The following is a 14,747-nucleotide window of genomic DNA, read 5'->3' as shown; positions in this document are numbered from 1 at the left end:
ATTATTGCTGTTTGTTTCTTTGTTATTTTTAAGAAGTTTTTCATTTCATTCTCCCATGTTTCAAGTCTGCCCTCCAGTTCAGATAGTCTGTCCTTAGTTTCTTTCAAGCTGTTATGCCAGTTCTTAATTTCTTGATAGTCCCTTTGAACCTGCTTCACATACTCAATGCTTTCTCTGTTTTCTCCATCAAGCAATTCTCCCCTCTTTTTCTGTTCTTCCATTCCACAATCTGCTTTTTCCTGGGTGGTGCTTAGCATTTCTCTAACTATTCTGCATACTTCTAGCTTCAGGTCATTGATAACTTCATTCCTGAATTGGTCTATGAGGCTCTCTAAATGGCGCTTAATGTATATTGGTGCAGTGTCCACTATTGCCTGATTCTCAGGATTGGGGGCCGAGGAGCCTTTTTTGTTGCTTCCCTTCCCCATATTTTCTGTTCCTTATAAAATGCAATCTTACACAGGAGGCCCGGCTTCCCTGCCTGTCAGCCACAGCCTGATCAAATTGCGCTGGCTAGTTGTTCCCGCCCACCGCTGCGCCCCAGGGAGTCGCGGAGGAGGCAGCCTACGCGGGAGTCGGTCGCTCCTCCGGGCCACCGTCAGGCTCTGGGATCTGGGTTAGGCCAGCCTAGGGAGTCCGCCAGCAGCGTCACTCAGGCCAGGCACCTTTCACCAATCCCGTCCGAGAGGGGAATGTGTGGCTAGAGTTGCCACTGCGCCCTGCTCTTACAGGACTGCCTGAGCCCAGAAAAACCTCCGCTGGAGTCAAACTGTGGTAGGGGATCAGTTTCTTGCTCACCTCGCCACCAGTCAGTTTTCCTCCTTGTCCGTCCTGTTTCCAGCTCCGTTCGCAGACTCCCGTTCCCAGAGCTCGGCGCGTCTCTCCTTGCCGAGCCGCTGTGGAGGCAGCCAGCCGCCGGGCGGCGGGAAATCCAAACTGCGGCTTCCAATGGCGCGGGGTCGAGCCTCCACACCGAGACTTTTCTGTTCCTATTTTAGCGCCAGGACTGTATTCTAAGTTGGATTCTCTCAGCCCAGTTCGTTCCTGAGTCAGCAGAGCATATCTCTACTGGTTCGTATCTCCTTAGTCCGCATCATTCCTGGCCTCTGAGCCGAGCCTTTCAGAGAGCCTTCAGCAGTTGCTGTTGTCTGTCCGCCATGTTCTCCGGGAGACCAATGATGATAATTTTTAAAGGAGGATGATTAATTTTATATATCAATTTGGCTGGGCCACAGTGCCCAGATATTTGGCCAAACATTCTGGATGTTTTTTTGATAGTGTTTTGGGACAAGACTTACATTTAAATCTGTGTAAAACGAATTGCTCTGCAGTGTGGGTGGACCTCCTCCAATGAGTGGAGGAAGTGAACAGAGCAGGATGCTGACTTTCTCTGAGCAAGAAGGAAGGATCCCACAGAAAGCCTGCATCCCATTTACAGCATCAGCTCGTCATGGTCCCCCTACAGATGCCCTTGAACTCACACTTCATGCTTTCCCTGGGTCTTCAGTCTGCCAAGCTTCGCCATTAGATTTTGGACTTTGCCAAGCTTCTACAATCACGTTTGCTAATTCCTTCTATATATACATCCTGTTCTATTTTTCTGGAAAACCCCAATTAATACTCCAAGTGTGGAAGTCAAAGCTCTTCCTGTAGCATAACTTTTAATTGGAAAATGTTCATGGATTTCTGGATTTTTAAATATCTTTCTATATTCACTATAGTTTTTGCACATCTGTAGATCCTATCAATAAGAAATAAACATCCATGACAAGATAATGAAGTTAGTGAATAAGTTCTTTTCTCTATATTAGTCTCAGTAGTTTAAAAACAATGAATTTTGCATTTTCATGTCATGTTTATAAACAATATTATGGATATTATCCATCTAATAGAATTTTCATCATTATCCATAATTTTGAAGATAATGTTTTTCAGGAGCAAGAATAATATCTTTAATAAATGTTTGGAATAAAAGAACCATAAATTAGTTTCAGTAAAATAAGTGTTGATTAAAAAATCAAAATTAAATCACTGTGTCCAAAACTGAGCTCTGAAACTTAAGCAAGCAAGCAAATATTGGCAGTTCAGCCAAGTTAAAAGATTGGCAAATCATCCTTACAAAAAAAGTTAACTTGGGAAAGCAAGGGAAGGCAGGAGATAGAACTGAATAGCAGTTATCAAATCTAAAAAGGGTTATTGTGGAAGAGATTGGAACCAAGTATTGTCAGATTCAGTTGAACCCAAGTTAGAATTAACCTATGTGAAACTCCAGTGTGCTGGAACAGATCATCCAGGCTTAGGGAAATCCCCTGAGATTTATACCATTAGCACAGGTGCTTAGGATGTTCTAGAATAGGTGCTACCTACGTTTCACATATAAGGACCACTGTGCTGAAATTCGGGCCCCCTTTAGCAGGCAGGATACTCCCAGTAGCCATAGCTGATGAGCAGCCTCCGTTATCCTGTGCCTTGTAATAGTTACAACTTCTGGTGGTTAGGATGTGGGCATTTGTGGAGGAGGCACTACAGCATCTAATGATCTTTTTCAAAATGTTTACTTCTGATCCCTCCGAGTGTTTAGCCATTTAAGAATAACTGCATCAAGCAAAGTAACAAAAGCCAAGTCTAAAGCTGAATGTAAATAGAAACAAGTGAACCTGTATATGGAGCAGAAGCATACTCTGTGTTGGAGGGGTAAAAAGGAATTGATTCAAATTAATTAACTAGAAGTATAGGACTCTGCCAAACTCCTAACCATGAGGTGTATTTTAAAACTGCTGGGGTTTGGAAATTGCTTACATCTCCCCTTCTCATGCTGGAGTTTAAGCCCCACTGGATTAATCTCTCTCTGGTGATTGGAGCGGGGACCTTTTGGAGATAATTTCGGTTTGAGTCATTAGGGTCAACTCTCCATGACAGAATTCTAGTGGCTTTACAGGAAGACCTGACAGTCACATATACACTTACCCTGTCTCTTGGTTGTCCTGTCCTGTACCACATCAGGACTCTGCCACCAGGACAGCTATCACTAGATGTGAGTCCTCAGCTGTGCACCTCCTGAACCATGAGCCGAAACAAACCACTTTATATCTCACCAGTCTTCAGTGATCAGATATTGGGAACACAAAATGGACCACAAAAAGGGCACTGTGATTGCCAGGAAAGCTTGATTTTTACTCAGTGAATTCATTTGAAGTAGTAGCAGTAGTCATCCTAAAACTGTTTTGTGTTTTAGAAATGCATAAAAGAATGCATGTGTTGCAGGGAGACAGGGTACTTCATCTGAGCAAAGGAGAGAAAATACAGAATGATGGAGATGAGGGAGAGCCTTTTGGTGCTGTTTATTTTCTGAAATGGAATAGAATGTTGATACCCAGGAGAAATAAACACATCTAGTAGCAGGTTTTGGTTTCTAAATGATATTCCTTACTAAAAGAAAATAAGATGCTTTAAGGAAATATCTGGTTCCAGGCATAAGATGCAAGGTAAGCACATTGAGCATCCAACATGGAAAACACACATGGATTTTGCTTGCAGGCCAGGGCTTTAGCTCAGTGGCATAAGCACCTGCCTGGCAAGGCAAGGTCATGAGTTCGATCCCTGGTACCAAAACAAACAAACAAACAAACCCCACCCTCAAAAGAAGAAATCCTTGGTATTAAAATACAAGCAGTTGGGATTGAGAAAGACAAAGCACTTATTTGTAGGGAAGAATGTCTGTCAGCTAATAAATAGAAAAGAAATATAGAGGAAAAAGCATTGTTTTTGTAATCCTTCATGTAGACTAATTAAATTCAGATCATTGATGCATGATAAATCTGAGAGGAGAAATGCTATTGACATTTCCAGTATCCCACAGATTGCTTATTAATTACAAAAAGAAAATGTGTGTTCATGAATGGTGAAATCTGTTCTCCATCAGCTTTGCAAACTAGCAAACAGCATTATAACAGTAGAACAAACTGGTATTTTGTGCCCCAAGTGTGACAGAAAGAAAAAAATACAATTTCAAGTATATTTTATTCTTGACAAAAACATTTAACTTTCATATATTCATGAAAGAATTGCATCAGGCAATTGTAGATATGGGCCATTTTGTAGGACAACTGTCTTGGACATCATGTTAAAATAAACTAAATGGAAATAAACTGATGACCACCAAATGTGATTTGTTTGATTACATGCTAAGTCTAAAAAATAAAATAACCAAAAAAGACATTGTGGGGACAATTGGAAAATTTTGAATGTGGACTGTATACCAAGTAATATAGCTGTAATAACATTAAATATCTTATATAATATAATAATGATATTGTGTTCATATAGGAAAGTATCTTAGTTTGTAAGTGATGCATATTGAAGTATTAAGGGATAAATTCAACATGATATCAATAATTTTCAAATAGTTCAGAAAAATATATATGTATACATATATAAACATTCAATGAGAGGAAAAGGAATGTAACTAAATGTCAATAATTGTGTGGCTGTTGGTGAGTGGAGCTAGTTTACATCATACTTTCAAATTTTCTGTGGCTTTGGTTTTCAAAATAAATTGAAGAAAAAATCTTTTATTGGGTGCATGGGCTTCTTGGTACTCTTTGGGCTTATTTGGTTTATATTTCACTTTGTTGAGGTTACCTCCCTTAAACTCCCCAAACCCACAATGTGTCTCTGGTTATCTTTTAGAAATCTCTGTATCTAGTTCCTGCTTAGAGTGTCTGGGCAAACTGATTTTTTAAATGCATATGGTGGTAGACAGAGGAGCTTTAATAGAAGTGATATTTGTATGTTAATTTCTATGTAAAATATATATAGGGAAAACATTTGAAAATAAAATGGGCCTGTGGTATCTGGTGTATATTTGTTACTCAATAAATATGTGCTAAATATGAATGTCTTGTAAGCCTTCAAATGCCATTAAAATCTTACCTACTATTCATAGTCATAATAATAAAAAAAAGACACAGGTTTTCAGGCCCTACCGCAGGCCAGTTGAAAGATGATCTCTGAGGATAGGCCCTGATCTACATTTTATGCACATCTGCCATATTCTCTTGCTCACTGAAGTTGATTTTTTCCGAGACTAAAATATTTAAGAGTCCCTTTATACCGCTGGACTTAGTCCTACGTCCTCTAGGAGGAGTTTCTTACCCCATACTTGCTCTTGCCTCCTGCTAGATCTCTGTTCATTGGGTTCTTCACCATGTGTCATGGTTTCTCTCCTCTTCTCACTTTGGACTTGGCTGTGGTTTCCACCTCTGTCTGTGAGTCCCGGTTCCGTGTTGCTCATTGTACTGTCTGTGGAGCCAGCCTGCCCAGCCTACTTACATACCTGTACTGTTCATCCAGTAGATAGATAATACTTCTGCAAAAACGTGTATTTTTTTTCAGGTCTCTATGCATTTTTTTTCACATAGGAAAGTCTCTTTAAAATATAGGAACTCTGTAAGAAGGTCTGAAACTAAACTCTGAACTAAATTTATGCTTCCTGGTCTAGATAAACAGCCTAAAATCAGTCTTCAGTACTTGGTAGCTTTATAGCTTTGACGAATTCCTTAACCTCTCTGGACTTAGTTTTCTGATCTATAAAATGGAAACAATAAATTTACCTCAAGGGATTCTTAGAAGGATTAAAGATGCCTTCATACATAGTACACAGAAGCTGTGCAAGGATAGGTAAGTATTTACTGCTTTTAACCGCTACCATCTTTCCCTGGCATGTTGGACCTGAATCAAGTTTGACTTTCACGATATTAGTGATGATCCTTATGAAATCTCTTCTTTCTGAATTTCTGTGTTTCTCATTTTCAGGTGTCTCTGGGACTTCTGCATGCCCACGCGACACATATTCTGTGGCCTCCAAAGCGCTGGCAGAAACTGGAGTCTGTTCTTCCTCCAGAGCGCTCACCCATGCAGAGTGAGGAGTGACCCCCGGGTGCACCCAGCTGCTGGCAGTGGAGCTGCAGAGCAGGGGTGCCAGAGGGGACCTGCCAACGGGAAGAGCTCCCTGCTATGGAGCTGTGCGAGACACATTGATGTCCTGTTGAGAATCTATGTTCATAAGGGAGAATGGAAAATATTAAACAGTAGTAGATGACACCTGACTCTGTGTGCAGTTTTGGTGCCCTATTGTTTACTGCCAGGACAAAAATGTATGCAGACCTTTGGAAACATGAACGCACACACTTGTCCTCTTTAAACAAAAATTAGTACTGCGTTTGTAATTAATAGCAGTTACACGCATAGCTTGATCCTTTTACTCTGCTTTCTCAGCCTGCCCTCTCCTGTCACTCCTTCTCAGATCTCCTTCCTATCTGTGCTGGATCTACCTCCCTATTTCTTAACATGTCACTTTTATTTTACTCTTTTGATTACTCATATTTTAGGTCTGTCAGGGAAACCACCAGATAGCTTTCTATGACTGATTTATTTCACTTTTTATGTTCTCAAGATACATTCGTTCTCCTACAAATGACTCAAATTTGCCCTTCTTTATGACTGATTAGCACACCCTTGTCTTGAAGGAGGTGAATTTAAGATAATTTGTTGTACATACTTTGTTGATTCAAGTTCTGATTTTAGTCCTTATGTTAAATGAGTTTGAAAATTACTCAGTGAAAATAACTTGTCAATGACTTTAAAAATAGTACACAGAAAACATACATAAAATGGTAGGAATTATATTATAATTGACAGTATTTACAATGCAATGACTGCCAGTTGGGAAAAGCAGTAAACTGTGGCATTCAAATAAAACAATAATTTGTTCAGGTCTCCTTTTAGATGTTTAATTATCTAGTTGTGCATCTTTTAAAGAGAAACATGTTACCTCTTATGAAAATAAGGAGTTAAAGTAATGGAGAACCAGTTCTAGTAGTACTTTCATACAATCAAACCTTTTTTTATTGGCCGTTTTTAATACAAAACTTCTGAGTGATTTCAGACCTGTTCATAGTGATGAACAAACCCATTTATCAGCATCCAATCACTATTTGATGAGAAATTCTAAGTGAAATGGAAAACGAAATCACTCCATATCAACTAGAGTGCAAGTCTATAATACTGAAATCACCAGTTGCAAAGGGGAGTAATGGTAGAGTAATAGATGCTCTAATTTGTACAATGGGACACAAATTCCCTGCATACAAGTCTAGAGCATTTATAAAGCTTCTTTTCCTTCTTCTTAAAAATTTGCGCTGATGTCAATTACATCTGCTCATTTGGTCTCTTCTGTTTCATCAGGTCCCAAATAATGACAACCATCTTGCAAACGTGGGTGCCCTCTCATCACTAACAAGCAGGAACAGAGTTGACTGCAGAAAGCATGCAGAGCAAGAGCATTTGTTCCTGCTGATAAGTAGCACCACGAAAGCTCTTTGAACAACCGTCAGTGAGCATTTATATACCAGTCGGTCAGAATTATTATTTTTAAAAAGGAGATCTGCTTAAAATCTTTCCATGGAAACTGAGCATGGTACTGCACACCTGTAATCCCATCACTTGGGTGGCTGAGGCAGGAGGATCACCACAATTTCGAGGCCAGCCTGGACTGCGTAGTGAGTGTAAAGCTAGCCAGAACTACATAGGGAGACCTTGTATCAAATGAATAAATAATCTTTCAGTGGCTCATCATTGCTCTTCAATTCCATTTTCCATCCTCCCCAATAGAACTTCGTGCTCTGGCCTTTAACTGCTATTTACCAAATTCTCTTTGTTACTTCAACTTTGAAATCCACTTACCCCAAGCAAAGTATCCCCTTCGATAACATAAAAAATATTTTATGCTCAAGAGTGTTTAGTAGCTAGCACACTGGAAGTCTGAGGACCACAGAATAGGAGTTTGGGGTGGCAGAATGATTACCAAAGGAGGGCTGCCTGGAGTAGCTCCTGCTTACCACTGGTGTGGAAGAATCCGGTATTTGAACACTTCGGCAAATTGGCCATCAACCTTGCTGCTTTTATTTACTACCTGTGAATTCTTACACAAACTATTAATTCCAGGTTGTAAATCTTCAGAGAGGAGCTGAATGCTCTTTCTATTCAATTCTGTATTCTCTAGCCATCTGGTACATCACTGCAGAGTTAAGACTTAATGCCTGTTAAACAACTCTGCTCAAGAGTTACTTCCTCAGAAATGCGACTTCAGGCTTGATATATACGTTCCTGAGTGCATCAGTCACTCTGTGGACTAATTATTTATGTATCTATTTTCTCTCCAGTGAGGCTGTGAACTAGTCTAGTCTAAGGCAGGCTTTACCTTACTTGACTTGGTAACACGGTTGCACAAAAGGGCAACAAAATTCTTCATCAATACGTGAATGCTAAGCGTTAAGGATGGATAAATCAAGATGACTCAAACAAAAGCTCTCATAATCTACTGGCGGGAAGAGGAAGAGATAAAAGGCCAATAGATACCAGGCAATTTACCAGTAGGAATGGAGCATGGGGACAGACAGGACAGTGAATGTGATTGCATATGGGGACAACTGAGGCAGGAGGATGACTTTTCCAGAAGAGGTACCGTGGGCAAAGCCATTCAGGCTGAACAGAGTTATCTTTTTGTGATTCACACGCCAGTCCATATAAAATTATTTCATTCACTTGAATTATTTCCAACTTTATTGCCAATAAACTATTTGGAGGATTCATATGCATTAAGCTTTACACATTTAATTTGCAGGATATAAAATTGTGCTTGTGCCTCAAGAGGATTTAGAGTTTCCCATTTTTTTCTACTTTTTGCGAAAATCACAACAAAGAATTACAAAGAATTTAAACATTTTATAAAAGTGTGTTGTATATGGAAAGACTTTTAAATTTAGATGTATACTAAAATACCAAAGTAGCACGCTCACTTTTGCCTCACATAGTTCTTGAATTCAGATGGTCAGAAGGAAAAGAATTTAAAGAAAAACTTCAAATCATACTATAGATATAGAAGTTCACTGTCCTTCTGGTCAGGAGAGAAGAGATTGGTTTTTGAAATGGAATGCAAAATTTCAATATCATTAATCAAATTACATGGTTTATATAATTTTTGATATGACAGTGATTACAAATGGAAATGTTTAAAGGATCCACTTTCGGTCATGTTATTTCAAGGTATAAACATATTTACATCTCTCTCTGTGTCTTCCTTGTCTGCCCCCATCTGTCTGTACCTGGAGAGTCCCTCTCTGCTTATTTCAGGTGTTTACTCAGTCATCTCCTCATGGGGCTCCTTTGGTCATCTTTCCGAAGTGGCCACGACCTGTTTGTCACTTCTTATCCTTCTAGGCTGCTTTATTTCCTTAATAACACTCTCACTGCCGTTACCCCGCATCACTTTACTCTGTGCCAGCTAGAAAGCAAAATGTATGTAATTTGTACTGTTGGAACAGTTTTGCAGGCAGGCGTGATGGCACATTCCTGTTATCCCAGCCTTCTGGGGGTGGAGGCAGGTAGGTCACTGCAAATTTGAGGCCAGAGTGGGCTACAGAGTCCGAATCCATCTCAGACAAAACAAATAAGCCAAAACGTGTCTGGTAAACTGATAAAGTAACAGCGATGCACTGACTGGACAATTGTCTCATCATGCCCACGGGGCCACTCGCAGATTACATCCTCTGTCCTTATCCTGCGGTCCTGTTCTGCTTCCCTTCTTCAAACTTGTGTTACTATTCTCATTTTTGGATCTTCCATATGTGGAACCTAAAAAATAGTATGTCATTTCTTTGTTTCATAATTTAGTTTACATTCTGGACATGGATGTGTTTATCAAAGTAGCCTATCATTAATTCACTGTTCTGAAATGTGAATATGCATTTTGCCATTGAATATTTATTTTCTAGCAGATTTTGTTTACTTGTGTTTTTATCTTGCTGTTTCTTATGACTGTAACATACTATTTTAACACAGTAAGAAGACAGAATGTCTGGTTTCTAAAGTTTTCTTACTTCTCAAGTAGCAACCTTCGGTATAAAAGTAATCTTTGAAGCTTTAATGACAAGATTTTTAACAGCACATGCTACATAAATGTTCACACAGTCATACTTTGTCTTTTCATTGTTAGTTAACTCTGATTGCTAATATGTGTTACTATTCTGACTTAGGGTACTACGTATTCTTGGGCAGAGGAGCATCGTGGTACAAGTGTGGCCTTTCTAATCCAGTTGTTTTGACTTGGTCTGGGAGACATTCTCCTCTGCATCTAGAACCAAAGCACTGGCCACCCATAGCTTCAGGGTTTATATCTCATTTCTACAAAACAGCTGCCCTTACCACCAGGCAGCACTATTGCTCCCCCCAAAATACTCTCTTTTGGTTCCTATTTAAATTGTTATCATGTTATGTGAATAACAGTATAATAGTCTTACAGACCTATAAGAAATTTCATAGTGATCCACACCTCCTAATATGCTCTAAAATCCTTGTCAACTCTCTACCTCTAAAAACAATTGTTTATATATGCATATTATGGATATATACTTGTATACACATATATTATATATTGCTGAAATACAGAAAAAATACAGATAAATACAGGAATACAGATAAGAAATCATACTACATATAAAACCAACCGTGTGTGTGTGTGTGTGTATGTGTGTGTGTGTGTGTGTGTGTATGTGTGTGTGTAACACTTCATTGGGAATTAAGCTATGTAGAAAATCCTAATTTTATTCAAAATAGAAGTCTATTTTCTAACTGTAATAGAAACAAATGTTCCATCTTGGACATTTTCAGCTGCTTTAACAAATTACCTAACACTGCTTAATAAGAAAACTATATTTCCTAGAGTTTTGGAAATTGAGAAATCTAAAGTCAAAGTGCCAGTGATGTCATTGTCTGGTGAGAGCCCTCTTCCATAACCTGATGTTCTCCTGTAAACTCACCTGGCAGAAAGGACCAGCAAGCTCTCCCAAGCCTCTGTATGTGGACTATGTTCCTGATCTAATCACTTGCCCGAATTTCCAGCTTCTAGTACCATCACCTTGAGAGTTAAAATCTCTACCTGGATTCTGGGAAGACAAACATTCACATCACACATCATCTTAATTTCTGTGATGATGCTGTGGCTTCAAGTCCCTTGAAGTACACTTACCGACCACTGCCTTTGGGGCCACCCTTACCACTAAAAAATTGTACATATATTTAAAACTCTACAGCGTACTGTTTCAGATTCTCAGTACTGTAGAACTTTACTCACATATTTGCCGTTCTTTCTCTTTCATTTTCATGTCTCCATCTGGGATTAATTTCCTTGTGCCTGAGGAGCTCTCTTAAGTATTTTCTTTGATGAAGATCTGCTAATGATCCTTTCTCCTAGTTTCTTGGTTGTTTGAGAAGTGTTCAACATGTATTTTTTAAAAGTATTTTCACTAACTTTATAATTTCAGCTTAGCAATTATTATTTTACATAAAAGAAGATTTATTATCTTCTGGCTTTTTCTGTTTTGTTAAGAATATTCCTTCACTGATGATGATACAACTCCTTTTATCTGCCTGTTTTTAAGGTTTGTTTTCTTCCTTTGATCTATAGTTTGACTATCATGTGCCTACTTATGGTTTTGTAACAACCCTATTTCATATTTGTTGACATTCTTGGGTCTGTAAATTGATGTTTAATACCGAGCTTGGGAATTTCGCAGCCATCATTTCCTCAAAAGAAGTTTCCATGCCATTCTTTTTCTTCTGGGAGTGCTATTATATATTCATTAACTGCTTGTTGTATCTCACAGGCTACTGAGGACCTATTTTAAAAATCTTTTTGTACTTCAGATTGAATAATTAATGCTGTTCTGTCTCAAGATCACTGCTTATTTCTTGTACCATTTCTTACTTCCAGCTAACCCTAACTGATGAATTTATTACTTCAGATATTGTGCATTTCAGTTCTAGAATTTTTTGTAATGTCTCTCTTCAGGTAGTCTATCTGTGTACTTAAGATAACAATCTTTCTTTTTATTTCTTTGGCCATATAGAGAATAGTAGGCTTTAAAACAACTCTGCTAATCCCAACTTTGAGTTTATCTCAGGATTCGTTTCTATTGACTATTGTTTCTCTTGATGTATGGCCATCCTTCCCTGAGTCTCTTCCTTTGCATGTCTAGTGATTTTTTAAAATATATGTGAGGAATTTGGAGTGCTGTACTATTGAGGCTCATTTTTTCTACTGTTTCATCTGAAGAACACTAAACTTTGTTCTGCTACACAAGTAAAAATCACCTTAAACTTTAGTTTTATCCTTTACTGAGGAAGATCTGCATTTTCCCTTAGTCACTGGATGTAGACTTTTGAAGTGTAGCCCTTCTGGACCTTTAGGAGAAAGCCCACTCTCTATAGCAACCCCCGCTAATGATAGGATTCCAGCTCCAAAGCTATTTCCCTGGCGTGCAGTGACTGAAATACCTGCTTCACATTCGTAGTTGTAGCTATTGTTTTCCACTGGACTCCTTGAAATCTGTCCTATCCATGTGGCAACAAGGGTCCATTTGAGGATTTTAGGAGGAATTATGGAGGCTGGGGATTTAGCTCAGCGGCATAAGTGCCTGCCTTGCAAGCAGGCAGTCGTGAGTTTGATCCCTGGTACCGATAAAAATGAAAAAAAACAAAAAAAAAAAAAAAAAAAAAAAAAAAAGGAGGAATTATGCACAGATTTGGGCGGCTGTCCTCAGGACCCTCTGTGCTAGATTTCCCTCTAGTCTTCAGTTGCTCTGTCAGACCTGCTCTAGCTTCTGATACTTCAGGCAAATAAAACTGTAGCTTTTGATCTTGGCCATCTTGTGTCACAGGAGGTAGACTGGCTAGCTTGTACCCTTACAGGACAACTATCACAGTGAAACCTATTAATTTATATCATTAACATGAATTAATTAGAGAGAGAGAGAGAGAGTGTGTGTGTTAAGAGCTTCCTCAGGGGTGCAAAGCTGTCTCAGTGTAGATCTCAGTTTGGTTCCTTTCTTTCAGTGACACAGCCATTGTAGTCTCCGCCTATTTTTGTTTACCCTACAAGAGTTCAATAGTTTTACAGTGTTTTGCTCACCGCGGGTAATTGCTCCTTGCAGGACAGCTGGTCCATTGCAAGCTGCAGAGGTATTTCTGAAAGAAAACCGAGCTCTAGGCATGATATCCTCTGCACTTTTGACCTGCTTGGAGTTCTTGATGATCCTTGTATATGACTGTCTGGCATCAGTTTGGACATTTCTTAGCCAATATCTAATCAAAGTTTGTTTGCCATTTTATCTTTCCCACTCTCTTAACTTTACACGAAATGTACATCTACTCTCTTGACTTCTTGATTTCCTTTTTTAAATTTTTGTTTTCTTTCTGATTCTGTCTGTGAATCCTTCCTAAAATATCTTCTAAGACACAAATTTTCTCAGCACTTGTGTCTGAATAGTTATTAAATCATTCCTTGAGGCACAAATCTCAATTTTTATATTTTCCAGTTGTAGAATTTTCACTTGATTCTGCATGTTTAAGCAGCTACCTGCATATTTACTTCAATATTTAGAGTTCTCATATGTCTGTCCTTTTTATTTTTCTCCTGGACTTTATTCAATTCTTATGGTTTCAAATACTCATATATTTTAACTCAGTTCCAAAACATTACATTTAATAATTTTACAAATAATTTCAGCCTTTTTACAGATGTAATTAACTTGTTAAGTATTAATTTCTATCTGAATAGAATTTTATATGTTTGGTCACCCTCCCACTGTGTAACTTTTGGGGGTCTCAATGTGTAATATTTGCTAGTGTCCTTCTTTTTTATCGAAGCTGCCATATTCCCACTTTCTAAGTCTCTCAGCTACTTCCTTTACGTTTCCAATACCTTAAGAGAAAAGTGGGCCAAATGTCATACACATCTCTTCGTCTCTCCTAAAAGTCCAGAATCTTCATTTTGAATGTTCTTAACAGATTCATGCAAAGTCCTGAGATTTTCTTAAACTGTACTTGATAGGAAAGTCGAACCTCTATCATCAGATCTAGAATCTTCTATAAATTTTAAAGGAATTATATGGTTATTACAAGTAAATGTATTAGGATGACATTTTAGCATATTTCTAAAGAATTGTTCTAGAATAGACTGTTAGACTCCTTTCTTCAGTATATATTATTTATAAAATTATGCAAAGAATATTTATATCCATGTAAATGTATATGTGATCCCAGATAATCAGAAGTATTACATCTGGCAGGTAGTCATCTCAAATTTGTTCTCTATTTTATTCCCCATCTCTTTAGTTTTATGTGAACTCAGTTCAGATAGTCATCACTCAGTTCACATGTGACTCCTTATTATGTACCAGAAACTTAATTGTTAGTTATAACTATGGAGGGAATATTAAGAAGGATAAAGAGAAGTTGAAGCCAAAATGTAGTAGTTTTATTTTATATACTAATAGTTATATAGTTACATAGTATATATGATGTTATATAGTATATATAATTATATAGTTATATAGTATATAGTTACATAGTATATATAACTATAGTTATATGTAGTATATATATAGTTATAGTTATATACTATATAACTTATACTATATAGTTATACTATAGTTATAGTATATATAACTATAGTTATATATAGTTATATATAACTATAGTTATACTATAGTTATAGTATATATAACTATAGTTATATATAGTATACGTTATATAGTATATATGTAATTTATATAGTATAAGTTATATAGTATATGTAATAGTTATATAGTATATATGATGTTCTTCTACCACAGATTGTACTAAATGTG

The 14,747-nt window shown here is 37.8% G+C and overlaps 1 protein-coding gene across 3 annotated transcripts in view; it reads left to right on the top strand.

Annotated features, from left to right (window-relative positions):
- Immp2l (inner mitochondrial membrane peptidase subunit 2) overlaps positions 1–6,100 on the top strand; it is an 878,014-nt gene extending 871,914 nt beyond the window's left edge. For all 3 annotated transcript variants that reach the window (XM_063238755.1, XM_063238753.1, XM_063238759.1), the window contains one exon: positions 5,815–6,100. In XM_063238755.1, the coding sequence (XP_063094825.1) occupies positions 5,815–5,931 (117 nt within the window). In that variant the 3' untranslated portion in view covers positions 5,932–6,100. The remainder of the gene's footprint in view (positions 1–5,814) is intronic.
- Positions 6,101–14,747: the final 8,647 nt, after the last annotated feature.

This window comes from Cavia porcellus, unplaced genomic scaffold, assembly GCF_034190915.1.
Source record: "Cavia porcellus strain 051 isolate PalLab524CR breed Dunkin Hartley unplaced genomic scaffold, mCavPor4.1 scaffold_2, whole genome shotgun sequence".
Taxonomy (NCBI): Eukaryota; Metazoa; Chordata; class Mammalia; order Rodentia; family Caviidae; genus Cavia; species Cavia porcellus.
The sequence above is the reverse complement of the archived record's forward strand: the minus strand, read 5'-3'. Positions and strand labels throughout refer to the sequence as shown.